General features: G+C 44.0%; 1 protein-coding gene across 1 annotated transcript in view; it reads left to right on the top strand.

Moving 5' to 3' along the window:
• Positions 1-23,574, top strand: part of LOC120865112 (ectodysplasin-A receptor-associated adapter protein-like) — a 151,511-nt gene that overhangs the window by 120,925 nt on the left and 7,012 nt on the right. The window contains exon 7 of the mRNA XM_040242122.1: positions 16,172-16,217. Within this exon, the coding sequence (XP_040098056.1) occupies positions 16,172-16,217 (46 nt within the window). The remainder of the gene's footprint in view (positions 1-16,171; positions 16,218-23,574) is intronic.

Below are 23,574 nucleotides of genomic sequence, written 5' to 3'. Positions count from 1 at the left end.
TTTAGCATTCACTTTCATGACCTCATTTGACTTAATTACCTCTATAAAGAGCCATCTCCAAATACAATCACACTCTGAGGTGCTGGAGTTTGGACTCCATTGTATATCTTTTAAGGGACACCATTCAACCTCTGTGAATTCTTGGGGGAAGAAAGAACAAAATGATACATTTTGGAGATGTCAGGGGTTCAGTGTCTGATAGGACTTGAGACTGCAGAGGAGGAAAGGGTTACAGATCTGCTTCAGAGAGTTGCAGCAGGTGAGCAGTGCCTAGTGGGGTCACTGTTGAAAAATAAGAAAATGGCTTCTCTGGGAACTCGGGAAAAAAAAAAAAAAGTGAGTTCATATTTGTTTAAGCTCTTAACATATCCCCAAGGGACTTCCCTGGCAGTCCAGTGGTTAAGGGATCACCTTCCAAGATCCCACTTACCTTGTGGCCAAAAAGCCAAAACATAAAACAGAAACAATGTTGTAACAAATTCAATAAAGACTTTTCAAAAAATCTTTAAAAGATGCCATCAAGCACATCATAAATGCTTTATGGGTATGTAACAAATAAATAAGATTTACTGTGAGTGAATCTATACAGTACAGAACCTTTCGACTGGTAATGGTGTGGCAGAGAAAAATCACACAGGGAAAAAAATCCCTGGAAGGGGAGTGTCCAGATTAGGTGGGAGTTGCCATTTGTTACAGGGAATCAGAAACACGTTATATTGTGTTCAGGGTGCCAGAGCACATGGTGGATTTTTGAGAAGTGTTACAGGAAGCAGCATGAAAGGCTGTAGATGTGAAGTCTCCAGGGATGGAGAGCGGGGGCTAGTCCAGGTGCATGGCCTGCCCTCCTCCACAGCCCCAGAGGCCACGGTGTATCCGTGTGATCTACAGAGGACTCTCCAGCAATCCATGTGACCTACAGAGGACTCTCCAGCAAGGTTCCTCCCTCCAGAAACCACAGAGGAGCTGAGCGGGCTGGACAGACGCACGGGCATCTAGGCTGTTGGGGGTTCCCAGGACTCTCTTCCTGTATAAAATCAGTCCTGTTATTTGGGGGGCATTAGCGAGACCATCCGGAGAAGGCAATGGCCACCCACTCCAGTCCTCTTGCCTGGAAAGGCTCAGGGACAGAGAAGCCTGGTAGGCTGCAGTCCATGGGGTCGCGAAGAGTCGGACACGACTGAGCGACTTCACGTGAGCATGGTACATCATTTGCACATAGAAAGTACTTCAAACACTGGCCCTGGAAAGGGGCAGGGTCGTACTGTCCATTGGCTGCTGTTTGATCCAGCACTATAGGCAGCAGTGAGAATCCTTGAGGACAGATTTTACAACTTAGAAGAGGGACTTCCCTGACGGCCCAGTGCTTCACACTGGGGGTGGGGGTGGGGGTTTCCAGTGCAGGGGGCATGGGTTTGATTCCTTGTTGGGAAACTAAGATTCCACATGCTGAAAGGCCAAAAAATTAAAACAAAAAAAAAACTTAGAAGAAAGCTCCCACAAAAACAGATTTAAATTTACTTTTCTCACTAAAAGCTATCTATAGTGTGCATGCGTCTGGCACTTTTTGACCCTATGGACTGTAGCCCACCAGGCTCCTCTGTGCATGGGATTCTCCAGGCAAGAATACTGGCGAGGGCTGCCATGGCCTCCTCCAGGCGATCTTCCGGACCCAGGGGTCAGACCTGCATCTCCTGCGTCTCTTGCATTGGTGGCTGGGTTCTTTACCACTAGCACCACCTGGGAAGCCTGAACGTTATTAGTGCCCACCTGTGATCTGTGTAGACAAATGAATGGTCCTGGACCCTGACTGCACATCAGAATCACTTGGAGAACTTTTACAGAATATCGATGGCTGGCTCCTATCTTGCAGAATCTTGCTGAAGTGGTCTGGAGTGGGCTCCAACCTCTGATATTTCTCAGTGTTCCAGGACTTTGTGTACCTGGGGTGAGAAGGGCTGGAGTAGACCGTGTGTCCACAGGGTAAAACAACCCAGACACGTCTTCAGCATCACCTCTTCATTTGGCACAGGTGCAGACTGCTTCTTCCTGCCAGCAGGTGGGCTGGTTAGCTGAGGCAGAATTGGGGCAGCCTGGGGGGGAGGGGTGCTGATCCTTGAGCCGGTCCCCTCACAGTGGTTGGTCAGCGCAGCTGGAAGGGGACAGCTCACTGCATGTGGAGAGCGTGAGGAAGAGGGTTCTTTGACTGCTGAAGCCTGTTCTCCAACTCTTAGGCTCAATAATCCAAGAAACACACATTGGAAATGCTGATGTGCTGTATTTATGAATAAGAGTTTAGGTTATTTCAGATGTATTCTTCACCTAAATATATGTGTTTCTGATGGAGAGTATATGCAAATGTTCCTAACAGAGATGGAAGAAGATGATCTGGGATCCATTTCTCACTTTGCTGATAGGAAAACAGAGGTCCAAAAAGTTGTTTTTTTCCATTGCAGAAGCAATGGACATATCACATGTGTATTAGTTTCCTAGGGCTGTCGTAACAAAATCCTGCAGACTGAGTGGCTTAAACAGAAATTTGTGATCTGTCAGCCTGGAGGCAGAAGTCCACATGTCATCAGGACTGGCTCCTTCTAGGCCGAAAGGCAGAATCTGTCCCAGCTCTCTCCCTTAGCTTCTGGTGGGTGACGCCATCTTCAGCATTCTTTGCCTTAAAGAAGCATCACCATTAACATTTTTAGGTCAAGTGTTGTTCCAAGCACTCACCTGCATGAACTCTTTTAATTTTCTTTTTTTATATTCATAATTTGCTGGAGAGGGGAATATCTCTTTTTTAACTTTTTATCTTGGAGTACAGCCGATTAACAACATTGTGATGGTTTCAGGTACACAATTAAGTGACTCAGCCATACGTATACAGGTATCCATTCTCCCCCAAACGCTCCTCCCGTCCAGGCTGCCACATAACTTTGAGCAGAGTTCTCTGCACTATACACAGGACCTTGTTGGTTATCCATGTTAAATACAGCAGTGGGAACTTTCATTTTCAAAATGACCCTATGTGGGATATACTGTTATTCTGCCCATCTAACTGTGGCACAGAGAGGTTAAATCATTTGTTTAAGATCACACAGCTATTGCATAGTAGAGCCATAGGTACTCTGACTCTAGAATCCATATTTGGAACTGTAACCAGCCTTACCATGGTCTTTGGAGCGAGACAGACCTACCAGGTCCCTAACTGCCACTTAACTATATCACTTTGAACAATTAGTTCACCTCTCTGTTAGTTTCCACCTCTGAAAAATGAGTAGAGTAATATGTCTCCTAGCATCCGGTAGTCTGGTTAGTATATTTAAATGAAGTGAAGTCCATACAGTAGTTAAATCTCTCATCCAATTCACACCTTTGCTCGTCACTTCCAGCTCAAGCTTGATTTGAAATGTTGAGGCCCGCAAAGAGGGGCAGATGGCCTTGGTTCTCCTCCCCTTCCGCAGCAAGTGGGGGCAACACTGCAGTTACCTGATACGGGCAAACCACCCCCAGCGGAATGTTCACATTTGCCTCCACCAGCTAACCCCAGGTCCTCCTGTCTCAGGAATGTGTTCTGCACCTCTTAGCTTGGGCAAGGTCCCACACAGGGTAGGTCTCCCAGTGGCAGAGCGGTTGAGACTGTGAGCATCCACCAATCAACAAGCAGCAGGCTAAGAGTGAGAGGCCATTTCCTCCTGTTGGCAGGCACCCCTGACAAGCAGTGATCTTGAGGCCTCCTTCACTTGGCTTGGGGGTGGGACAGAGAGCCATACAGATAGAGGAAGGAAAGCAGCCCCAGCTCTCAGTTCTTCTACTGATTCCTTCAGAGAAATCTCTCCCGCTTCTATCAGCTGAAGGCTGGTCCTTCGGGATTAACCGGGCCCCTCTCTGTGGGAGGTGTGCTTCTCATCCTTTATCCTGGTACATTCTATGCCAAAGAGCTACTTGAGTTTCCTGATTGTGGTACTTTGAGGTTGTTTTACTGTTCTCAGTACTGCTGTGGTGGATGTCAATGTGTCAGTCCCCACCTTTAAGGCTATATATTTCCTTAGACTCCATTTACATCTCTATTAGGTTAGACCTAGTAGACCACACTGCCAGTTCTTCCACTAAGCAAGCTATAAGGGCTTGAAGTCTATTTCTAGTCATAAATACCACCAAATTTAAAAAAAAACAACATGCTGTCTTCTCTATGGAAAGCCTAACAACAGCTAACTGATTTCTTCAAAATTAAACAAGCCTTTCAAAGTTAATGTTCCTCATTATGTTACTCAGAGTCAGTGGAGGGGGTGGGGGCGCAGGGAACACCCACCCAGTTTTAAAGCACAGAAACTCCAAGCATGCTAGCCCACTGATAGTGTTACACCAAGTATAATATGATGGCCAAGCCTAAAAACTCTCAGTTATTGATTGATGCTAGAGTAGCAACCCCTAGACATGATTAATTTTGTATCTTATTAATTTACCAACCAAACAGAAGTCTTTTATCTCTAAGAACACATGCTTTGTTATCTTAGGCAGGACTCTCCCCCAACCCCATAGCCTTGACCCTTCATAATACCCTCTGGACTCCCCCCTTCCTCCCAGGCCTCCCACACACCCTCCATTGTGACAGAGGCTGGAGTCCTGTCTATGTTGTACCTTATATCCTGAGCTTTTTGTCAGCTGATACTAAATCAGAGAAGGCTTGGCCTTGCTAATCCTGACCATTTAGATAGTGGGTTTGGACTTAGATGCCCAAATTGATAACTTGGCATCGCTAGAGCTAAAGCGGGGGTGGGAGGCATAGAAATCACATTGTTTCATAGAGGGGACTTGAGCCAGTGGCTGAGTGGCAGAGCTGCACTAGCATTTCTGATCAGTAGCAGTTGGTGTTATCAGTTGTTACTGGGCCTCTTTCCTGGCCTAAACCAGGGGAGATTTTACGCTTTTCCACTGTTCTCAATGCTGTCAGTCTGGCAGACCACTAGTGTAAAAACTTTGGAAACAAAATTGGTAAATAGAGGGGTTGCTCTTTTTTTTAAATTAGGCTGAGAGGTGGCTGGCAAAATCCCATCCGGCAGCCTCATTGCCTTGGCAGAGATAGCAGCCCATCAGACCATCTGCAAACCTGAAGCAATTACATGTGTTTTAATAACAGGGAATGGGCCCACCAGCACTTGCCATGGATGGTGTGTTCTGTGAGTCAGCCCAGCAGGCCCCTACCTGCCCTCCTTGATACGCAGCAATCCTTTCAAGCTCCAACAAGATCTGTTTGATCGATTGGCGAGTCCTTTTGTTTGTTCTTTAAGGGAGAAGCAGATCATTCTGCATTTAGAAAATGTTCAGTAGTTCCTTACTTCACCCTGATATGAAGTTTAGAGATGTGGAACCAGATAAAACTAGATAACTTTGCCCAGAACCTACATTTGGCATTTTTTAGGTTTTTTTTTAAATTGTCAGATATTGTCTCCTGGTTATTAATCAGATTTTCTTACTTCTTTGTATGATTTTTAAATTCTTTTAAAGATTTTTTTTTATGTAGACCATTTTTAAAGTCTTTATTGAATTTATTACAATGCTGTTTGTTTTATATGTTGATTTTTTGTTCTGGAAGCATCTGAGATCTTACTCCAGGACCAGAGATCAAACCTGCACCCCACTGCATTGAAAGGGAAGTCCTAACCACTGGACTACCAGAGAAGTCCCCTGTTTGTTCACTGACTTTTTTATTGGATTGCAAACACTGTGAATTTTGCATTATTGATCTGGATTTTTTTTTTTTTTAGTCCCTTTGTTTTATTTTTGGCTGTGCTGCTCAGCTTTCAGGGTCTTATTTCCCTTATTGAACCTGGGCCCTTGGCAGTAGAAGCACGGAGTTGCAACCACTGGACTGCCCAGGAGGACCCTTACACTTGGTGTTTTTAATTCTCATGAGAGGGACTCCCTTTAGCTTTACAGTCAACATCTCCCAGTCCAAACAGATTACACTTTCTTGAACCAGCAATTTATTTATCCTGGATGGTGGCCTGCTTGCCTCCTCACTGTGCTTGGCCATCCATGGGAACCATTGCCTCTGTGGTGGATTATCCCCAAGGATAATCCCTCCCACATCTCTGACCCAGCCTAGTCTCTTTTCTTTTTTCCTCCCCCTTGCTGCTTCTATCCATCAACTTAGCTGGCAGCAGTCTCAACTCAGCAGGCATTTTGGTTATGCTCTTGCTAATTTGGGGTGGAACCTGTCTGGTCCAGTCCTAGGTTGGCTGAACCAGGACCACCTCCTCTCTCTGTCTTTGATTTCTGGAAAATGATGAAATGTGAACTATTCCTCCCACCACACATTTATGCCACCCAACCACAGTCATCATCTCAGAACCTTGAGTCCTTTTGTCTCTAGTGAATATTCCAGATATGAAATTTTAAAAGAAAAATCATAGTACTCTAATTTGATAGAACCTATTAATGTCTGTGTCTTTGATTTATTTATACTTTGGTACCAAGTCAAAAGGCAATATTTGTGATAAAACAGGTACATGCTAAAGGGCAAACATGCCTACATTCTAGACTTCATAGTTATTATCCTGAGAGCAGCATAAAGAGTTTACTAACCATTAAAATTGTACAGCCCTTTACTTGGGCTTCCCTGGTGGTGCAGAGGTTAAAGCTTCTGCCTGCAATGTGGGAGACCTGGGTTTGACCCCTGGGTCAGGAAGATCCCCTGGAGAAGGAAATGGCAACCCACTCCAGTATTCTTGCCTGGAGAATCCCATGGACAGAGGAGCTTGGTGGGCTACAGTCCACGGGTCGCAAAGAGTCAGACACGACTGAGCGACTTCACTCACTTTACTTTTCTTAATTTATTTTTTAGTGATTTTTATCTTTTGGCCATGCTACAGAATATGTAAGGTCTTAGTTCCCTGACCAGGGATCGAACTTGTGCCCCCTGCATTAGGAACATAGAATCTTAACCACTCAACTGCCAGGGAAGTCTCTAGTTCTTTACTTTATCTGCTCTAATTGACTTCAGTTCAGTTCAGTCGCTCAGTCATGTCTGACTCTTTGCAACCCCATGAATCGCAGCACGCCAGGCCTGCCTGTCCATCACCAACTCCCAGAGTTCACTCAGACTCACGTCCATCAAGTCAGTGATGCCATCTAGCCATCTCATCCTCTGTTGTCCCCTTCTCCTCCTGCCCCCAATCCCTCCCAGCATCAGAGTCTTTTCCAATGAGTCAACTCTTCTCATGAGGTGGCTAAAGTACTGGAGTTTCAGCTTCAGCATCATTCCTTCCAAAGAAATCCCAGGGCTCATCTCCTTCAGAATGGACTGGTTGGATCTCCTTGCAGTTTTAGTGGCTTCTATTCTCAGACACGACTGAAGCGACTTAGCAGCAGTAGCGGCAGCATTTTCATTATCATTCAGTGCTCTGTGAACTACAATGAGTTTAAATTTCACAAGTGTGCTAAATTTCACTTACACTTCCGGTTGGTGTGGAAGCTGTCGTCATACACAGTTGAGAGTGTAAACTGATAGAATTTTCAGGAGATTACTTGGCAGCATCTGTTCCTCATTGATGCAGTGATCCCCCTTTAAGGACTTGGTACTGGAGACATCTTTGCAGAGTGCGTTTGAAGCAGAGAAGAGTTGCTGGTAGCTTACACGCGCGTGGGATGTTTGGTGGCTCAGATGGTAAAGCGTCTGCCCACAATGTGGGAGACCTGGGTTTGACCCCTGGGTCAGGAAGATCCCCTGGAGAAGGAAATGGCAACCCACTCCAGTACTCTTGCCTGGAAAATCCCATGGACAGAGGAGCCTTGTAAACTACAGTCCACGGGGTCGCAAAGAGTCGGGCACGACTGAGCGATGTCACTTCACTTACATGCACGTAGGTAGGAGGTGGTTGATGAATGATGGTACTTTGACACAGAGTAATATTAAGCCATTGAAAAGAGGAGAGACTACTGACCTTAAAAGATATTCACAATATAATGTTAAATAAATGAAATTGTAGACTAATATGGTTTTGGGCTAAACAACATCTCTGGGTAGGTTTTGAGTGTGCCTATCAATAAGAAATGAGGAAGGAGGCACTCCAGATTGTAACTAATGATCTCTGGGGAAGGAGCTGGGATGAGAGATTAGGGGACAAAAAATTTTTGTTTCACTTGTTGCTGTTTTGAAAAATAATATAGTTTTGAATACTTGTTATTCATGTTTTTGGAATTTTCTTCAAAGAAAAGTGATGGGTTAAATCATATACACATTTAGATGGTATTTTGGCTCAGTAACCTTTTCATATATTGGCCCTGCATATGAAGCCAAGCAGTCTTTCTTCAGCTAGCAACATAATTATGTAGGAGAGGAAAATCAGAGACTGAAATGAGGAGTTCTCAAATGCACTTCCTGGGCTGGAACCTTCAGCTGGTCTGTGCTCTAGCCTTGCTTGTATCCTCCAACCCAGGATTTGTGGACGAAAGAAACACAGGCAGACCCTCCCTGCCTCGCAGTAATATCCATATCTTCATTGTCTGCTGGCATTTGCACATGCAAGCCATAATCTCCTGTAAAATACTTCGTGATATTTCTCAACAATAATCATCTAATGCTTTATACACAGAGGGAAACCCCTCCCTCTGTATCTCTGAAACCAGAGGCGAGGTATGAAATGACACCTGAGTATCCCCGCCTTGAAGTCGTGGAAAGAGCCGCTGCAGTCTTTGACCTTCACTTCAACTCCACAAGTAGCAAGTCTTCCTTGTCATTCGATAGAGATCTCCTTGAAGAGAAGAAAGAACTAAATGTACACAAACCCACAGATTTGCTCTCATCCTAGCGAAGCACTGTAACGTTCATTTCAAAATCCCTTTCTTCCCGATTCAGTTCTTTTATCCTTAGTGAACCTTGCCCTGTTCCTGGAAGTCTCCCTTGAGTTCCTGCCCACCTTTGTGTTCCCTTGGCACTTTGCATGTACATTTTTCACACGTTTTTCCTTGTGGTTTGGATGTTTATGTGTGTGTCTTGGTCCCATTACTGGATCGTAACCAGCAGCATCAGGGATTTGTTTCCAGCACTGAGTAGGTGCTTGATGAACATATCGACTGAAACCCATTTCTAAAAGCCGGTTCTGAAATACAGGCAGACCTCATTTTATTGTTCTTTGCCTTTATTGCCTCTTTGCCTTTGCAGAGATTGAATTTTTTACAAACTGGGGCAACCCTGTGTCCAGGAAGTCTGTTGCCACCATCTTCCTACTGCATTTCCTCACTTCATGTTTCTGTGTCATGTTTTGTAATTCTTGCACTATTTCAAACTTTTTCATTTTTATTATATGTGTTATGATGATCTGGGAGCAGTGATCTTTGATGCAACTGGTGCAAAAAGAATATGACTTGCTGAAGGCTCTGATAATGTTTAGTATTTTTTAGCAATAACGTATTTACAAAATTTTTATTTATTCTGGCACACCATGAGGCACGTGGGATCTTGTTCCCCAACCAGGGATCGAACTCACACCTCCTGCATTGGAAGTGCAGAGTCTTAACCACTGGACCAGGGAATTCCCTAGCAATAAAGCATTTTTGAATTAAGGTATGTAGATTGCTTTTTTAGATAGAATGCATATTTAATAGACTATAGGATGGTATAGACATAACTTTTACATGCACTGGGAAACCAAAAAATTCATGTGACTTACCTTATTGAGGGGGTGTCCTTGGTGGCTTTTAGTTGTAAAGAATCCGCCTGCCAGTGCAGGAGACCTGGGTTTGATCCTTGGGTCTAGAAGATGTCCTAGAGAAGGAAATGGCAGTGCGCTCCAGTATTCTTGCCTCGGACATCCTATGAACAGAGGAGCTTGGTGGGCTACAGTCCATGGGGTTGCCAAGAGTCAGGCAGGACTTAGTGACTGAACAATAACAACTACCTTATTGAGTTATTCAATTTACTGTGGTGGCCTAGCACTAAACGTGCAATATCTTCAGACTATGCTTGTATACTTTTAAATAGATATGTCCAGCTTTCACTATGTATATTATACTTCAGTAAAAAATAAAAATAAATGTAAACAGTTATTACAATTGTAATTAATTTGCATGAAAAGAATTGAGTATAAACTGCTTTAGAAAAACCCAACAGGAGACTGATAGTCTAGTCCTAATGTTTAGAAGTGAATAATCAGTAATGCATTCAGAAGAGTTACCTAGAACACAGGTCTATCTTGGGAATTCATAGCACCAAAAGGTGCTTGCTTACAGTGGCAAGCGATGGGAGAAAATTTAGAACAGTCTAAATCCATGCTATATAAGCCCTATTTCCCTGGCATACTCAGGCATTTAAAATCGCATTTTCAAAGCCATTTACTAAAATATTTTCATGAAGCAGAGACATCAAGCTTTAGCATTGGTTGTTCTCCCAAAGAAGTTGGTTAATTCAAAGGAGGCGTTTCTTCTCAGGCTCTGCCTGTTGTGTAGGTTGCTGCCAACAGGTGGACAATGACAACTTTGGTCTTTATGGTGATTTCGAATCAGACTTAGGCTACAACTGGATTAACTACCTGTTGAGGGCTTTGCCACTGAGTTCTCTTCTCCCTAGTTTTACAAGGCATAAAGATGGGACTCTATACATAGACTCATAAAGATGGACCAAACTGGGATTTCCCAGACAGTCAAGTGGTTAAGACTCCTTGCTTCCAGCGCAGGGGGCTCGGGTTGAATCCCTGGCCAGGGAACGAAGATTCCACATGCTGTGCAGTGCTGTGGAAGGAAATAAGGAAGGAAAGAAGAAAGATGGACAGAAGAGCCCAGCAGATCGTGTTTCCCTGAAAACTGGTGTCTAGCTCCTGGGTGCTGGTCTGTATCTTCCTCATCAATCTGTCAGCATCTTCAGCCCATCAGTCCGTCCGCATGTGTGGATGCACATGGATCGTGTGTTCATCTCCCCTTACCCCCAGGGTCTTCTGGGCCCTGGGGTTGCTGCTGCTTGGAGCCTGGTGTGAAGTCACCACGTGTAAGTCCCCAGGGCAGACTCTTGTTCATCACCTGATCCCTGCAGCTCCCTAAGCAGACATGGGACCCAACGACTAGGTTATAAATTCACCCAAGTGCAAAATTGATGTCACCTAGCCAACTTTCTTTCTACTCAAAGAATTCTTGGCAGCAGTTAACACATTTGCCCAAATATAAGGTAATTTCCACATATTCACAATGGAAAGGGTTTGCAAAATTGGTGTTTTCTTTAGCCAGCTTGAATTGATACAACACTGGTGTTCAGTTTTGTGGTTACCTTCAGATTTCCTAAGGAGATATTTTAAAAATTATAAGTGGTAAAATACACACACGATGTTTACCATCTTGACCGGTTTTAGGTGCATGGTTCAAAGGCGTTAAGTACAATGACACTGTTGTGCAGCCGCCACCACCTACCTTAAGAGCTTTTTCATCTTGCCAAACTGAAACTCTATACCCATTAAACACTAACTCTCCATTCACCCTTGCTCTACCCTCTGGTAATCATTATTTTACTTTGTCTCTGAATTTAACTCCTCTAGGTAACCTGTATAAATGGAATCATATAGTATTGTCCACCTGTGACTGGCTTATTTCACTTAGCATGCAGTAAAGGTTCATCTTTATTCTAGCATGTCAGAATTCCCTTCCTTTTTAAGGCTGAATAATATTCCATATTTTGTTAATCCAGTCATCTGTCAATGGACATTTAGGTCATTTCTACCTTTTTTCTTATCTAGACCATTTCCCTTTGGCACACAGACCCAATGATATCCAGAAACTATTCTCTTCCACAAAACCAATGCATTGCACTTGATCTTCACTTAGAATGAAAAAAAAGTCCTCCAAACAGAAATCTGCAGCATTTCATCATTTGTGTGTGGTGGTTCTCAGCTCCTCGGCATCTCGAGGAGGAAATGAGCTAACCCAATAAAGATTATCGGCCTGGGGATGACTTCCCTGGCGGTGCAGTGGTTAAGATTCCACACTCTGAATGCAGACAGCATGAGTTCAGTCCCTGGTCAGGGAACTACAGTCCCGTATACCTCATGCCCCGACCTCCCCCGCAAAAAAGTGTCATCTGCCTGGGACATAGTATGCACTCAGCAAAAGTCAACCATCAAGAAGTTTGGAAGTTTGGAAGGAGCAGGATGGAGGACCTGGTTTTGGGAATTGGCTCAGAAAAGACCCAGGGGTAGGATCCCTTGGACGGGGAGGGACAGACATGAAAAGGAGAGGATTAGCTCTTGTTTCATGTCCCCTGCTGTCCTGTGTGGCCAAACTAAGCCCACTGCTGCTCTGACCCGCGCCTCTGTCCTCTGTTCCTGGATCAGTTTTAATGGAGCGAGTGCTCAATCACACTCATACCCTCCGACCTGGATTCAGCACCCCCAGGACGCTGCAGGGCTGGCCTCCGTGCCCGAGTCACAGCTCCTCGGCCCTGGACTCCTGTCCCCAGAGCTGCGCTTTAGTTAGGTTCCCACCACCAGGCTCCTCCTTGAGGATTATTGGTACTGACCTTACGTGTCACCAAGTATCATTCAGGTCCAGAAGGCTGTAGGAGCACCCAAGGCACATCACCCTGATTGTGAGCTTGGACAGCTTCCAAGAGCTGGTGATGCTTAAGCTGAGGCCTTAAAGGCAAGAGAAAGCAAAGCAGCAAGGAGGGCTGGGGGAGGGGATCCCCCACATCCTCACCGCCCGCCTGGTGGAAGCTGCTAGAGCTGCTCTCGGAACCTGCTCCTCTCCTTGCCAGACCACGTGTCCATGTGACCCTTGCTCTTCTCTCCTCCCCCCTGACTTCCCTCCTTTCTCATTCTGTCCCTTGCTACTGAAATGTGGCCCTGGCTGTTCCTCGAAGTTGAGACTTCGCCACATGCCCTCCACTGCCTGACTTCTCCCAGCGTCCGTGTCTTAGTTTTCTAACCCAGCCTCTCCTGAGGACCAGCACTGTCTTAAGTTTCTGCCAAGCTCCTGTGGTCTCATCCGTCATATCTTCTGGACTCACTCTTCATCTGACTTCCACTCACCTGCCCCCATGCTGGCTGTATCCTTGCCATGGCTCTGGCTTTATCCCTTCCTCTCCCAAAGCAGTGGTGTGGAGACTTCCTAATCCTTGCCTTTGAGCCAGTCATGCTTCCCCTCATCAGACTGCCTGGCTGCCGCATTCTCCCTGGCCACCCGTGTGTTCCTACTCCTACAGTCCAGTAGGTATTCCCACTCTGATCCTTGACAGCTCCAAGGATACCCAGGTTCTGATTGCTTGAAACCAGGTCTCAGACCTCAGTGCATTTTCCCGTCTCATCACCCTCCATCACCCCCTCAACGCCTTTGCTTCAGACAAAATGCCCTGCAGGGGCCCTGTGTGTTTTCACTTCCTTTTGGGCTCCCATGGACCTCTAGCTCAGTGCCCTTTCCTCCTGATTCCCCTCTCTCCAGGCCCTCAAAAAGGCTCATCTCAGACATCTCTGATTTCAATAATCAGAATACGTTTTGGTTGGAAGAAACCTCCCCCCTCTGACTTATCTTTGCCTCCCTATTGGAATACACCGTCTTCTGCCTTTCCTTTTAGTTAGTCTGGTGTGTCTCTATTTCCCTAGCATCTCTGAGCAGTCAGGGTTCAGGTCCTTTTACCTTTGCAGATGGGTTCCCCCACAGGAGCTGGTACCTATTAGTTACTCAGAAAAGAGGTGCCGAATGAGGCTTCAGTAAGACCCTGGAAACCACCAAATGTAAGTCTCTTCTGACTTCACTCTTAGGAAACCATCTTTAAAAGTAGCACAACATACTAATCAAGGCCAAGAACAAAAATCTAAATTGTGTCCCCAAGTAATTCCGAGTCTTGTCCCTCATCTACATCAGTGGGGTGAGGCTAGCCGGACACTGATTTTGGTAACATTTTCTCCAGATGATGAGAAATCAAATCAGCTATGGCACGTAACATCATCTTTACTTAAAGAACAGCCCATGCTTTAGCAGGACCTTGTCAGTACTACAAAAATCTGTCCAGTGCTAATGTTTGTGTCTGTTGACACTACCCGAAGGTCCGGTTTCTGCTTCCTCCGCGAAAGTTTCCAATTCAGTGAGCATGACCGTGACTGTGCTGGTGGGAGGGCGAGCCTGCCTGGTCCTGCTGGAGCTGCACAGATGGGAAAAGGCAGGTCCCCACACGACCTGGTGAACACTGAATAGTGGCCTTAACGTTGTGGAGCTCCTGGGTTTTGTCTTGCAGAAGTAAAAAATTGCAGAGAGAGGCATTTTTGCTCTTTTAGGGACTGCCCCTAACTCTTATAAACTGTATATACAGTATGGTGAACAGGTTGCTTTTTGTTCTAGTGAGGACAGTGAGAAAGAATAGGATTCAAGCAAAGCAAGAAACAGATGAGTTAGGGGACAAAATCTAGCTGGTAAGACACACAGATGCTTCTTGTGTAAAAGAAAAAAAAATAGCCTTGTAATTAGACACTGTCTGTATTCTGCAGAAACATGGGCATTTATTTTTGGATAAAATCTGTTTGTGGCCACACCCTGTAGCATGCGGGATCTTAGTTCCCGGACCAGAGATTGAACCCATGACCCTTGCAGTGGAAGCTAAGAGTCTTAACTGCTGGACCACCAGGAAAACCCTGAAACATGGGAATTTATGAACTCAAGAGCAAGGAGAAAGGCTTCTTAGGGGATTAAGAGGAAAAGACTGTTTAAAATGTTTGACACTAGGGAGCTAGCACATCTTTAAGTGAAACTCTCAGAGGCCCGAGAATGTAGAGCCTCTTAGGGATAAGGTCATCTATCAGCCCCTCAGCATGCAAATGAGAAATCAGAGGCCAGTTCTGACTCCAGGTGAGTGAGGTGCCTGTGGTTATGAACGCAGGTGGACTCACACCCGGGGCCTTGACCCAACCCTTAGTGCTTCTTCTGCAGTACTGTGGATGGAAGGGGTACCGTTAGCTGCTGAGAGAGATTTAGTTGTATGTAGATAGAGTTAATGTGGGCTTTCCCTGGGGGTTCAGTAGTTAAGACTCTGCACCTCCACTGCAGAGGATGCAGGTTCGATCCCTGATCAGGGAACTAAGATCCCACATGCTGCATAGCACAGCCAAAATAAATAAATAAATAAAAATTTAAAAAATGACATAGAGTTAGCATGAACAGATATACACTGGGGTCATTCTCCTCTGCTGACTCCACTGAAAACACACATACACACATACCCTACAAGGAGATCAGCTAACTCCCTCCGGGTAGCACAGCCTTGGTAAAAATAGAGCCTCAAGTAGGTGGGCAGAAATACGTTGCTTCTAAAGGGAATTAGTCACTGTTTTTTAACAGTTTTTCTTTGCTTCTGTGAGTTAGCAACTGAACAACAACAACAAAAAGTATAATAGATACAGGCAAGAATTATAACTTGGACTGACAAACAAGCCCGACAAAAAAGCAGATAGAGAATAAAATAAGGGAAATAGTCCATAGTGTAAAATTTAAAAAAAAAGGAAGAAATGGCATCTTGTATGCATTTATACTTTTAAAAAATGACAGTAATTTAACAAACATCTGTTGAGTGTCTGCTGTGTGCTGGACATTGTTCTGACCGCTGAGGACTCAGCACGGAGAAAAAATACGCAAGGGTTCTTGCCCTCTGGGAGTTTATATTCTAGGGAGAGACACATCATTCACTACCCATTTTTTTTTTTAATTGGAGGATAGTTGATTTACAACATTATGTTAGTTTCTACTTTACGGCAAAGTGAACAGTTACACATATACATATTTCCACTCTTTTTAAAATTCTTTTCCCATATAAATCATTGCCGAGTATTGAGTAGAGTTCCCTGTGCTACACAGTAGGTCCTTACCAGTTATCCATTTTATATTTAGTAGTGTAAACTTGTCCATTCCAATCTCCTAATTTATCCCTTCTCTCTTTTCCCCCCAGTAACTGTAAGTTTGTTTTCTGTGTCTCCGACTCTCTTTCTGTTTTGTGAGTAAGTTCATTTGTACCATTTTTTTTATACCACATACAAGCAATATCATATGATATTTGTCTTTCTCTGTCTGACTTACTAGTAAAGTACCATTCTTAAGATCCATACCCCCCCTCCCAGGTTCTGGTGGAAATTTAACTAAATTGGAAAATTGATAACATCTCTAATCACATATGGGTATGGTTTTAATGAAGATTGCATTTTTGTTTTTTAAGGGAGAAGAAAATGGCTTTCGAGACAGTACTGGAGACCCCCTTTCAGGTAAATGATTGACTTTAAAGGTATCTAGGCATCAGCGCTAGCTAGCATGGCTAAATTCAAGATCTTTTGAGAAGGTGTTTATCATTAACTTTCAAAATCTGTATTACCAACTAGAGAAACTTTCCAACCACACACCATGGTGAACTGCAAAGAAATCTTCCAGGATTTCACAAAAGCCTACAAGGAATATTTTCTCGTGTTAACCCTCCTCTGCTTGTGCAAGGCCCAGCAGGGTTTTTAACTGGATGGCTTTAGGATCTGATGAGGGTCAGAACCAACCCTCCCTCCAAGTTCCAGGAGCCACAGTGTTGGTAGAGAACTTTGTCAGGAGGAAGCAAATGATGGCATGTAGGCAGACCCAGTCACAGTAAGAAGGGCCACTCAGACACTCACTGCCTCCCTTCCATCTCCACGCCTTAGGGAGCCAGGCTGTGTGCTGGTCCCCACCATTTTCTGCTTCTAATGTGTTTCACCAAAAAATTTTTTAAATTAATTTTTATTGGAGTATAGTTGCTTTACAGTATCGTGTTAGTTTCTACTGCACATAAAGTGAATCAGCTATACATATGCATGTATCTCTTCATTTTTAGGTTTCTTTACCATTTAGGTCACCCCCGAGCACTGAGTAGAGTTCCCTGAGCAAACAATAGGTTCTCATTAGTTATCTATTTTATATGTAGTATCAATAATGTATATAAATCAATCCCAGTCTCCCAATTCCTCCCACCTCTCCCCTTTCCCTCCTTGATATCCATACATGTGTTCTCTATGTCTGTGTCTCTATTTCTGCTTTGCAGATAAGATCATCTATACCATTTTTCTAGATTCCACATATATGCATTAATATACAAGAAACATTTAATTTGTCTCTACCGCCTCGTCCCCCACCACCTTTTTTGATTTCTTCATTGTGAGACAGAAACTCTGGCAGTATTAAGGGCCTTCCTTGGTGGTCCAGGGGTTGGCACTTCACAATTCTGGTGCAGGGTTGCTGGTTTGATTCCTGGTCAGAGAATTAAGATCCCCATGTGCCATGTGGCATGGCCAAAAAAATGAAAAAGCAAAAAAAAAATTGGCAGTATTTAGGTTTCTCATTAATTAATCATGGGGAAAGTACGGAGTGAGCATTAAAATAAGCTACCAAAATAAAGGGGAAAAAAAACTCACCAACATTTAAAAATATCTTTTAAAACACATATTGAATGACCCAAATCATCAGGGGTTTGTTCATTTCTTTTTTAGAGAAGGATGGGGATACTCATAAAAGTCTTAGGATATTCTATCATCAATCCCAGGCTGTGCCCAGGTAACCATGCTGAAAATCAGAACTTGCGATGCATAATCAACTTTGATACATGATATTAGAAACAGTTTTATCTCTGGGTGGTGAGATTCCAGGTGTTTTTTTGTTTTTTCATTCAAACTGATTTTCATTTCTTAAAGACCCACTGTGTGCCAGGCTCTCTGAGGAGGCCAAATGGCAAAGGTAAACAGTTCTGAAAGACAGAAGTTGGGATGCTGGTTCCCGTTCAGCCACTATCCTGCTCAGCCACTGTCCTACTGTGATGAGAGATATCAGGGAGAAATTGGGCCAGGAGAACGTCTTGTGGCACCTACCCACCAGCTTTCATGGAACAGGCCCAACATCTGAGGTCCCACCAGGAACCCATGGAACTCGTCTTCCTTCGACCACAGTCTGCCCCTGCTGGAGGCTAAGGCCACAGCTAAGAATTATCCTCTTCCACAAATGCTCCAGTGGACACAGGCTCATATTAGAAGCACCTCACTGAATGAGGTGGAGGAACGGAAAGTATCTTTTCATACAAGCAGAGGCAGTTTTAATTTTCTTTTCACTCCCCTGTATTTAAAAAATTTCTAGCATGAGTGGGTATCAGAAAAACCTACTCCCAAAACTTTAATCTGTATATTCAAGCATATATAACACCAATGATCTGGTGTAGGTACATACATATAATGAGTAGTAAAATAACCTAAAAGGTGAACTGTGATGAGCCTGAGTGGTGAGAATGTGAAATTTTTTTTCCTATACTTATCTGAGTTTTTAGATTTTCTGTAACAAGCACATATTTCTTTTCTAATTAAAAATAATCTATAGTTAAACTTTTTAAAGACTAACATCCTGCCTATCAATGTGAAATGTCAGCTAAAATGAGAATGAATCAAGTAAGTTGGTTAGTAATATCTGTAAACCCTTCCAAGACTCTTATGAGGTCAGGTCATTACTAGATTAATCAAATTACAGTCTGTCTCTAAATGTCTTTACCTGTGTCAAAATGAAATGAAAGATTTTCAGAGAGAACAAACTTTTCACAGTGATAGTAGGTAGCATTACCTAGAGCAGAATCTGTGCTGCCGAAGTCAATATCTTTGCCACCCAGCATGATGCTTTGCCCAGAGGAATGTTCAGGTGTTTAGTTGGGTGTGTGTGTGTTTTTTTTTTTTTCCATAAACAAGCAAATGAGAGACATTGACTTCAGGGCTTTGCTCTTGGAAGATGGGGCAAAAGCAGGTCTCCATTATTTCCTCTTTTTTTTTTTCTCTAAATATCTATTTATTTGGCCCCAGTGGGTCTTAGTTGCAGCGCACAGGGATACTTAGTTGTGGCATGCAAACTCTTCGTTGTGGCATATGGGATCTAGTTCCTTGATAGAACCCAGGACCCCAGCGTTGGGAGTCTTAGCCACTGGACCACCAGGTAAGTCCTGCCGTATTTGCCCTTTGAATGAGAGCAGCCACCTAAGTAAGGTTTACTTACTGTTGTACTTGCACAAATTTAGCATTTGCCACGAACCAGGTCTCCTTCAAGTACTTCTGTTGTTGTTCTTCAGTCGCTAATTCATGTCTGACTCTTTGAGACCCCATGGACTTCAGCAGCCAGGTTTCCCTGTCCTTCACCATCTCCTGGAGTTTGCTCAAACTCATGTCCATTGAGTCGGTGATGCCATCCAACCGTCTCGTCCTCTGTTGCCCCTTCTACTCTTGCCCTCGGTCTTTTCCAATGAGTCTGCTCTTTTTAGAGGTGCCCTTAGAAAAAAGTGTTAATGACAGCTCTGTGGGTTCAGTTATTCACCAGGTGGATACAACAGAAGTAGCGCTGGGTCACATGACTGGCACTGGTCATGTGACTGGAGCTCCATCGCACAGGTCCTGAGTGGGACTCAAGCCCCAGGCCTGGCCTGACCGCCCACCCCACCGCCACCACCAGCACCACACCACGCTGTCTCCCTACTGGTCAGACCCATCGCCTGTGTGGCACGCATGTCAGATGCTGGAGTGGCATACCCGGGGGTGAAGGTCAGACTCCAGCTCAGAGTCTCAGGCTGGAACAAAGCCAAAGTCCACCCCCCTTCCCCCAGGGCCAGTCTTTGAGCCACTGAATCACTTTTTGCAGACGCTTGCTACTTTCCCCTAATCAGGCCCTTGGTCTAGCCTTACTTAACTCAGAGTCTGGCTTTTATTTAATTCTTAATATCTGAAAATCTTAGTTATCTGCCATCCAGTTTATATCTAGTTAAAGCAACCAATGTGCGGAGGATGGAAGGCTCTAAGATAAAAGGAGGGATTCAACCAGAGTGAGAAATGACAGCTGACAGTTTGTAATCAAGGGAAGAATAAGAATACAGTTCAGAATCAGCTACTACCAGAAAAATAAAGCCCCCTCGCAGAACCGTTGAATACAGAAACCAGCCCCCAGGAGTCATAAAAGTTTTACAGTGTTTTTATGCAGTTTTTCAAAATGAAAACATTTGGGCATTAAAAGAGTATGACTCAGTTATAAAAAACAGACAAACAAAAACCTCTTCACAAATTGGAAAGTGAAAAACCTTTTCTAGGGACTTATCTAGCAATCTAGTGGTTAAGACTCTGCGCTCCTAACGCAAGGGGCACAGGTTCGATTCCTGGTTGGAGAACTACGATCCCACATGCTGCGAGGGGAAGATGATATAAAAAAAAGATATGTCAATTCTGTAAACTACAGAAATTAAAACAAATAAATAATTTTAAAAACTAAAAAAACAAATAATAACCTCTTGTTCTCCCCTCTGGTGGCACTATTTATCACTTGGACCATGACTCCCTCCCTACCTCTTCACAGTTGCCAGGTTTTCAAGACTTGACTTTCTGACCACCTTGCATAATTCAGCACTTGCCTCTTCCAAAGCTAATTTCCTGTAGAAGTGGATATGCAAAAAGATTTTCTTTTTTTTCAACTGAGGTCTATACAGTGACACTTAGTAAATACGTTGTGTCACATAATTTCAGAATGCAAGCTCACATAAGATTCTCTGCTAAATTTTAACCTGGGTCCTTTCTTATATGTGTGTTTTGTTTTGTTTTTAAACATACCTTCTATGCCTCAGTTTTGTGTGATGACAGAGTGGCCCAGTGTGATTTACTTGCCAAGATCCATCCAATTTGTCAGTTAGATTTCCTAGTGCTGCTGCCAACTTGATGTCTTCTTAAAAGAGTGTTTCAGAGAGGGAAAATGAAATCATATTGTTTTTCCCTTTGGTTAAGAGATCAAACACCCACCAAAAGCCCTGGGGTCAGTTTCTTAGTAGATAAAAATAATTCTTCACCGTTTTCGAGCTCAGAGCAAATAACTCCCTCTGATGAGTCATGTGGTATGCACGAACCCCAGTGATCTCTCAAAGTCATAAACTGGCATTTTAAATATATTTATTTCCAGCCATGTTAGAAATTACACACAGAAGAAAGCATGAATTTATACCATTAACAAACATAATTGTGGAAGTATTTGACAGTACTTTGACACTTGCTGGTATTTTCCAAATCTCATAATTTATAGACACCTAGGAGTTATTTTAGTTATTTTAGAATAGAACATGTTTTGCTATTTGCGAAGCTGCCAATATAAAATGTTTACTATTTAATTGTTCGTGCCAACTGAAGACCTGGTTATCATGGGGAACATTATTGTAAATGATTTGAGAGCCCGCAGTGGCACTGAGCGCTGTGGAGGGAAACACCTGTGTGGTAATAGCTCCCGAAAAGCCAGGGTGTACAAGATAAAACAGCACCTCCCCTGCAGGGAGACACATTAAGTCAATCTGTGATCCACTGCCAGCACCCCGACTGGAGCCATTTTCCAGGCTCAGCCAATCACGACCCTTGTGAGCTCTGCATCTTGTTCCAATTCACAATTAACTGTTAATTGACCAGCATTTTATGGTCTGCCAGCCGCCAGCTTGAGAGTACTGCATCTCTGGACATGAACTGTTTCTTACTTTGTTTGAAATGACATGGACATACCTTGTCACTGAGCATGCTTGATTTCTGAACTCTTCTTTAAGGTATGATGTAAAAGGTGTGTGAGATGAAGAATAGTGGAAAAAGGGGGAAAAAAAAACCCTAGGAAAACCCATTCTTCTGCTTGTGAGTGTGCGGAAATATTATCCACAAACTCCCAATCACCAGCCACACACTGTATTCTTCAAAGAACCTACTTTTGCTGGCCCATCTGATTGAGAACTTCCTCAGTAGATATGGTTTAAGGCAATGGTTTTCAACCCTGCTGCACATGAGAATTTCCGAGAGAGCTTAGAAAACTTCCTGTGTCCGGCCTGTACCCCAGACCAATTAAATAAGGATCTTGGTGGTGGAACCAGACATCAGGATTTTGTAATCTCCCCAGGGGAGAGGGGGGTGGGGAGGGGGCAGAGAGTTCCATCTTTAGCCAAGGTTTGGGAACTACTGCTTTATTTATTCATTCATGCCTGTCATGCGTGGGATCTTAGTTCTCCAACCAGAGATCAAACCTGCACCCCCTGCATTGAAAACTCAGAATCTTAACCACTGAACCTCCAGGAAAGTCCTGAGAACTACTGCTGTTATGGTTCCGTACCCACAGCTACTAATGCTTTGTTGCATACTTACCATGCATTGCTGCTGCTGCTGCTAAGTCGCTTCAGTCGTGTCTGACTCTGTGCAACCCCATAGATGGCAGCCCACCAGGCTCCCCTGTCCCTGGGATTCTCCAGGCAGGAGTACTGGGGTGGGATGCCATTGCCTTCTCCAATGCATGAAAGTGAAAAGTGAAAGTAGAGTCGCTCAGTCGTATCCGACTCTTCGCAACCCCATGGACTGCAGCCTACCAGGCTCCTCCGTCCATGGGATCTTCCAGGCAAGAGTACTGGAGTGGGGTGCCATTGCCTTCTCCAACTACCATGCACTAGGCTAAGGTTTTAAGGGATGGCCTCACTTAATCTTCTGTACAACTTTATGAAATTCAGTCCTCTCAGTTGTTCAGAGAGGGAGGACCTGGCCGTAGCAAGCTGAGTAACCTGTCCAAGCTGCATGCCTGCACAGTCAGCTTGTATCAATACTTGGTCAGCATGCCTCTAAAGCTCATGTGGCTCTCTCTGTGGTACATGGTGTACTCCTTCTCCATAGCAACCAGTCCCCCTTCTGCTGCCTTGTATATACTCAGCACAAGAAACCTTTCAGTTTGTCTGAAACTTTCTAGATAACTCTTCATATGCTGCCCAGAAGTTTCTGATTTGATTATTTCTCTGTGTCATGTTCTTCATTAAATAGATTTACTCAGCAGACATTATTGAGTGCCTACTGTGTGCCTGGAATTAAGTGGAGACATTAGACATCTAAGTCCCTTTCGTCTTAGACCTTATATACTAGTTGGGAGTGACAGACAATAAACACAAGTAATTACATATGGTGAGGTGCCTTGAAGAAAATAAATGAATGTACAGTGGGGTTTGCCTGCAAGGAAAGGATGCTGTGTTATCTGAGAAGGTGCACCAAGATCTAAACAGTGCAAAGGAGCCAGCCATGTGGAGATCTGAGAAAGGAGGACTTCAGGGGGAAGACCCAGTTGGTGCAAAGGTCCTGAGGCAGGGTTGAGTATATGTTCTAGGGACAAGGGTGGGCAGTGAAGGGCACTTGAAAAGGGAATGAGCTGGGAGGTGTCAGCAGAGGCCAGATGACACAATGACACACTCTTTTTCCCTCCCCTATTCTACTTAAAAAAAAAAATCTAACACCCTTAAATAACATTTATATAAGACTTGACAAAAATGCTTTCATCTCATTTAATTCATGAGATATAAGAATTATTATATTATCATCTCCATTTGATAGATGAGGAATCTGAAGTCCAGGGATGTTAAATGCCATTTAGCAGTCAAGCCCTGGAAAGCTGGGGCACCAGGGTTTGAGGAGCCCCGTCCGATGCAGCTGATCAGGATTATGCCTGTGAAGCAGCGGTCCCCAACCTTTTTGGCACCAGGGACTGGTTTTGTGAAAGAGTTTCCACCATCTGGGGGTGGGAGTCGGGGATGGTATCAGGATGATTCAA

Source organism: Oryx dammah, unplaced genomic scaffold (genome assembly GCF_014754425.2).
Source record: "Oryx dammah isolate SB20612 unplaced genomic scaffold, SCBI_Odam_1.1 HiC_scaffold_6, whole genome shotgun sequence".
NCBI classification, from domain to species: Eukaryota; Metazoa; Chordata; class Mammalia; order Artiodactyla; family Bovidae; genus Oryx; species Oryx dammah.
Note: the sequence above shows the minus strand (reverse complement) of the source record. Positions and strands in the feature narration are given on the sequence as shown.